This window comes from Corylus avellana, chromosome 7 (assembly GCF_965113065.1).
Source record: "Corylus avellana chromosome 7, dhCorAvel1.hap1.2, whole genome shotgun sequence".
Taxonomy (NCBI): Eukaryota; Viridiplantae; Streptophyta; class Magnoliopsida; order Fagales; family Betulaceae; genus Corylus; species Corylus avellana.
In genome coordinates, this window is record NC_142496.1 from 10,931,859 (window position 1) to 10,938,074 (window position 6,216).

The 6,216-nt window shown below is 32.0% G+C and overlaps 1 protein-coding gene across 3 annotated transcripts; it reads right to left on the minus strand.

The window, feature by feature from the left end:
• Positions 1-1,880: 1,880 nt before the first annotated feature.
• Positions 1,881-5,217, minus strand: LOC132184713 (Adenine nucleotide alpha hydrolases-like superfamily protein). 3 transcript variants are annotated; one of them, XM_059598441.2, is made up of 4 exons: positions 4,924-5,217; positions 4,687-4,832; positions 3,095-3,256; positions 1,881-2,311 (listed from the first exon to the last, which is right to left on the minus strand). In XM_059598441.2, the coding sequence occupies exons 1-4, from the start codon at positions 5,143-5,145 to the stop codon at positions 2,218-2,220; spliced, it is 624 nt and encodes a 207-aa protein (XP_059454424.2). In that variant the 5' UTR covers positions 5,146-5,217; the 3' UTR covers positions 1,881-2,217. The 3 variants fall into 3 exon arrangements, with proteins under 3 accessions (XP_059454424.2, XP_059454425.2, XP_088374490.1); XM_059598442.2 differs by having other exon boundaries at positions 4,687-4,808; positions 4,924-5,216; XM_088518364.1 differs by having other exon boundaries at positions 4,687-4,821; positions 4,924-5,135.
• Positions 5,218-6,216: the final 999 nt, after the last annotated feature.

A 6,216-nucleotide genomic window follows, 5' to 3' on the forward strand; every position in this document is an offset into this window, starting at 1 on the left:
GAGAAAAGGGTTCGACGTACCGCTAATTGTTCAGAAAACAAGGTGAAACCCCTTCATCCTAATTTGTGTTAATATATATATATATGTGTGTGTGTGTGTGTGTGTGTGTGTGTGTGTGTGTGTGTGTGAATCCGTCTATTTCTTAAGACTAGTTTAATTTGTGCCAAAAAAGATGTATTTTTGATGACTTTTTTGGTACCCATGGATTTCCAAGAATTCTTTCCTGAGCAAATACGCAGCCTATCTAGAAGAAAGGATTTCAAGGGCTCATCAACCAAGCCGGAAAACTCGAACCGATTGTCATGTCTCAAGGCTTGGATTTCCGATGCTACAAAGAGAAATCAATCGACATTGGATTTCCATGTGTACTTCACATTTTGTGAAGGCATCGCGACTCTTGTCAACATGTTCTTCGATTTGAACAGGGCGGCGGGAGGTTTAGCCTGCGAAATTCTCAAGAGGGCTTCCAAGCAAACTCATAAAACTTTCACCTTTTTTTTTTTTTTAAAGGTTTAATTTTTTAAAAAAATTATTATTTTATTACTTTTAATTTTTAGGACATGTAGCGTATTATGGGAGTGACATGTGGAACTTCCATTAATCAGGACTGACAGAACTAACAGATATATTGATTTTGTCTTTTTCCATAAGTTGGGTACTAGACTTGTCCCGTTTTAAAACTTAAGAGGAAAAAAATAAAAAAGTAAAAACTGAAGTACTAAAAAAGTTATTAACTCCCTTTTCTTTTCTTTTTTTGGTTAGGGGCATTTTTGAAATTCTACCAAAAAATATGAGGCAATTTTGAAAATATTGCAAATTTTTGATACTTTGTTGAGATACATTGTCAACTTTTAAACATTGAAGATCAAATTGAATATGGGAAGAAACTTTGGAGGGATAACGTACATTTTCTCCATAAATTAAATGAATATTATAAAGTGGATATTCATTTAATTGAGATGGCTCATGGGTTACATGCGGCACAAGTTTCAAGGTTTGATGCTCCAACGATGACAGCGTAGAGTAATAATCTTTTCCTTGTTAATTTGAAATGCAAAAGGTACATTTGATATGACATCTACTTATAATCAATTTAGAGGTAATGTTAAAGAGAACGCTGGCACGCCAGTAAAAACAAAAAAAAAATTATAATTAAAAATATTAAAAAAGAAAAAATTTGGCTTGCGTGCGCTCCGTGTATCATGACCCCCAATTTACACATCTTAATTTAGAGTGCTACTTTTGAAAAAATATTTTGATGTGACATAATGTTAAAGTTTTTGAATGTTTTAATGTTTTATATATATATATATATATATATATATATTTTGTTTTTGGCTGTTTATTAATGTTTTATTTTGAAAACAAAAAACGAAAGAGAAAATGAAAGAGTAATGCTAAAGTTATAAATCACTTTTTATTTTTTAATCACACAATTATTGCACAATGTTAACCTACTAGTCCCAATCAACTTTTGAATTAGTCATTGTTCAAAAAATATTCAAAAATTGGCAAGAACTATCACATCAACATTATAAAATAATTATGAAAAAAATAAATAAATAAAAAAGTGATAATATGACTTTTCTCTTTACAAAATAAATCAAGTAAGAAATTAGAGGACTATAATATTAAAAAATTAAATAAAAAGAGAGTTAGAAATAAGGATATGTGGAAGCCTTTACAAGAGCAAAAACGATTGATATGAATTTTATCATGATTATTCAAAAATAAATGGGTTAATTTCCAAGTTGGCCTCCAAAAAACAAGTGACTTAACCCTTTGCAACAAGCATTATTTAATATTTGTAATGCAATACTGTGTCTTATATATAAAGTAATTCATTCCGAAATGAAAATGAAAAAATAAAAAAATAAAAAAATAAATAAAAAGGCCATTATTGCAGGCAACTCAGAATCTCAGATGATTAGCATTCGTCCAAAGGTATCGTCCATGATCTCAGGCTAATAATGCGACAGTGCATCATGCAATGTCGCTGTCTAGCTTAAGGTAGATAAAAACGAGGAAGAAACTTTACAAAGATAAAGACAATGACATAAACAACTAACTCTATGATGTCAACTCCACTTTTCATTTGTATTTACTCTGTCGTATGATAATAATTTGAAAACAAAAAAATTTTCTCTGAGGGAAAAGTGGGCTAAATCCGCCGAACTGTATAGCCTTTGAGATAAATTTGAGCCTCCGGATCAAACTTTACCTTCTCCTTGACTTCCTTGACCTCCAAATGATTGCTGAAGGGGTTGGGCAAATTCGGTATGGAATTTTTTGTCGTGGAATCTCAGGGACACTGCAATTCATTTACAAACTTGGCTACTCAAAAAGCTAGCTTGTGACACAACATTTTCAAAGCTAAATCTTAAAACATTTTCCAGAATTGCATAATACACATATTAGAAACTTGACATTCTATTTAGTAAATTGCTATACAACTGAAATGACGTTATAATTGTATAGGAGCCGTATAATAGCCTACTTACTAAATAATATTACTCTTAATATCTTCAAAATGAGAAAGAGAGAGCAGGTAAAGAGGTAAATTAGTAAACTGCTATTTAAAAACTACTACACGACTGCCGTTCAATTAAAATAATGTTTCAGTTGTATAACAGTCTAGTTACTAAATAACATTACTCTTAGCATCTACAAAAGCAGAAGGAGTGAGCAGGTAAAGAAATAAATTAGTGAACTGCTATACGATTGTTGTACAACTGGAATGTTATTTCAATTGTATAATAGTCGTATAACAATTTACTTACTAAATAGCACTACTCTTCAACATGTATAAAAAGAATAGGAGGGAGCAGGTAAAGAGATAAACTAGTAAACTGTTATATGACTGTTGCACAACTAACACATCATTTCAGTTGTATGACAGTTATAACAATCTACTTATTAAATAACATTACCCTTAATATCTTTACAAAATGAGAATGAGAGATCAGGTAAAGAGGTAAATTAGTAAATTGTTATTTAATTGCCGTACAACTTGCACATCATTTCAGTTGTATGGAAGAAGGAAAGAGCGGGTAAAAAAGTAGATTAGTAGGAAATAAGAGAGGAGAAATCTTACTTTAATCTGCCAATCTCGATCTGAGAAAAGTCCATGTTAGTTGAACTGTCTAGTGGCGGTGTTACATTGGTCTTCGTCCCAAACGGTGATGAAGGTGCTTGTTTCACGCCAAGCACTCTGCAATTCAACCTGTTTCCAATGTTGTCGTGGGCCATTGCCAGCCTATACCACACCAATAAAAACATTTCTATGAGTTTAATTGTTTCCTGCCATATACATATCCTATAAAAGTACAAGCTTCACAAGAACCAATGCTTTTATATATATAATTATAATTTGCATATACTAGGATGCAGTTGAAGCTTGGATTGTATGAGGATCTGATTCTTAAAACGTCATTAAATTCCTCTAATTAATTAGTGATTGAATAGCAAAAATACTCATGTAAATGTATCAAAATCAAATTGAACAGCAATTAATCAAACTTAATTGTTGAATATTTAATTAAAATATGAGGTGAATTGATGGAGATAAAGTTCGAAAAAATTCATAACATTTGACTCTTAATACTATGTTAAATATTCATTTATCTTAAAAATTTAAACTTATAAAAAAAAATATCAATTTAATCTTTTAATTTATATTATAAGGACTAAAGTACCACACCCAAATATTGATCTTATATATGAAAAAATGGCCCATTTGTATGATCTCAAGCAAGAAAAATAAAAAGGGAAAAGAAAATTATTAGGGTCCGATTGAGTTTTCGATTTCAAAAAGTTCAATTTGAAAATAACGATTTTAAAATGTACAATTTAAAAATGTGATTTTTAAAACGAAAGTGCTAAGTGTTCTCCTGATTCTATGTGTATATTATTTTCTAAAAATTAGGTGAGAAAAATAAGGGCTAATTTCTTTTTTGCCCCTTTCTTTTATGTGAACATGTCAAAAAAAAAATAAAAAATAAAAAAATAATATCAATCTAAGACCAATGAAACACCTTCTTAAAAATGTAGTTAAGGTTAAAAAAATCGCGATTTAACCATTAAAATCACACATTTTATTTATAAAGTCATAATCTCAAAAGCACTTTTTAGTCATTTCCAACGTCATTAATCATCCAATCTCCCCCAATCACACAGATTTATGAGGAATTGACCATTTCCAAAGTGGAGCCCCCAAGGTGTTTTACCACAAAAAACACTCCACGTGGGTGGCCAAGGCATTGGCCCATTGGGAGTGACAGTCTCTGAACCTCCTCATTTTGAAGGCAAGTGGATTCAAAGACAAATCAGAATCTGAACATGCGCGTGAAGTGACGCATTCCAAAAGGGTAAATAGTGTGAAAATTACTCAGTTGACCATTTCTTCCGGAACTTTCCCGGGAAGCAAACATAATCAATTATTTTACAAAAAAAGCTTGAATTTTCTTGGTTTATATCCATCCATGACATGAAAAACAACATCCCATGATGCCGATATGTATGATGTCGAATCCAAATATTGCTGTCATGTAAATCATTCATTTGTGAAGATAAGGAGGACCCATATAGTAGTTATGGAGGATCAACATCCTCATCACAATTATCAACCATTTACTGCACAAACAATTAAGTTTAGAAATTTCAATGTGAAATATTTGTGAAACTTACTTGTAAAGGAAGCTTTGTTCATGGAGTCCAACCACAAGCACCGAAGCTCCAATCTCTCTCACCATGGCTGAAATCTTCCTGCCCTCTTCATCTCCCTCGGTCACAACAATCTCTACCTTTGTCTGTAACACAACCCTACGATTATCCTACGTGTGTTGATCATCATCACCATCACCATCACCATCACCTTCATCATATATATCATTAATTTGAACATATATATATAAATAAGCTTACGTTGGGGAAGGTGTTGCAGATGTCTTTGAAGGAGAGGGCGAGTTGGAAGCCTTTGATGCGGAGGAGGCGAGCTTTCCGTTTGTTTTTGGAGGCGGAGGAGGGAAAGACATGGAGGAGAGTGACCAAGTCGCCGTAGCGGAGGAGGTTGTTGAGAGCCCATTGGAGGGCACTTCTGGCGGCGTCCACGTCTTCCACCACCACCACTATTTTCCTCACATCCATGCTCCCCCTCTCTCTCTCTCTCTCTCTCTCTCTCTGTCTCTCTGTGTCTCTCTCTACCCTTTTTATCAGCTTCTGTTTCTCAAGGGAGCCCCCATTCTACAATTGTGTCTCTTTGTGTCTTTCTCTAGGTTACCCAAATGAATGATTCATTAGGATAATGGGAAATTAATTGGGTAGGTTAAAAATAAGCATTGTTAATTATTAATTGTAGTGCAAGATTAAGTTAATTACCTTTTGAGTTTTGAGTGCGTGCACTCAAACCTCTCTCATCTCTGCTTAAAAACTTGGCCAAATTTGGATCATAAAAATTTGGGTAGGTTGAAACGCCACGCTTGATTTATTAATTGAATTTGTAGGTACGTAGTACAAGATTTTTTTTTTTTTTTTTTTTTTTTTGAAATGTAGTGCAAGATTCTTAAAAACTCTCTTAGTGCATTTACTCAAACTTTTCTTACGGGATTTCCTATAATTTTAGAGAATTTCCAAAATTTTAGATTTTCAAATTATGAAATTTAGGTTTTTTTTTTTATGAAAATGCCGCCTATTTAAAAATTAACATGTTACAATTAAGAATTAAGTATATTTTTTTTTTGGGTTCTTACTACCTATATTGTAAAAAAGTTTTGGACAAAAAATTGTCTTTTAGAAGACGCATTTCTACAAAAATGAAAAATAAACTTTTAGAATGAAAATTTTGTATGGTTGTCTCGATCGATAACATGACCTATTTAATGAGTTGCATTTTTTAAACGTTTCGATGCTTAAAATTATCTATATTACGTAATTTAAAAATCTATTGTTGCTCTTTTTGTCCCCAAATAGGCTTTGGGATCAAAAATAAGATTTTTTATTAGAGGGGTAAACTTCATTTAGTACTAGCAAACCATAATGACGTGGGCTAATAACTCTTAATCTTATTTTTTATTATTATTATATTTTAACAAAAAGTTGATTCAAAGGCTACAAGCATATAAACATAGTGTGAATAACGGTGCTCAAACATTAATAAGAGTTCAAGTCTAATTAACTAGATATAAATATAGAATTTTAAGGATATATTCAAAAGAGAGC

Bases quoted from the DNA above. Each gene is read 5' to 3' on its own strand.
- LOC132184713 (XM_059598441.2), bottom strand. From the start codon at position 5,145: ATGGATGTGAGGAAAATAGTGGTGGTGGTGGAAGACGTGGACGCCGCC. The intron at 3,257-4,686 runs GTAAGTTTCACA...GGTGTGGTATAG, and splicing joins GAACAAAGCTTCCTTTACAA to GCTGGCAATGGCCCACGACA. The intron at 2,312-3,094 runs GTAAGATTTCTC...AATGAATTGCAG, and splicing joins ATCGAGATTGGCAGATTAAA to TGTCCCTGAGATTCCACGAC.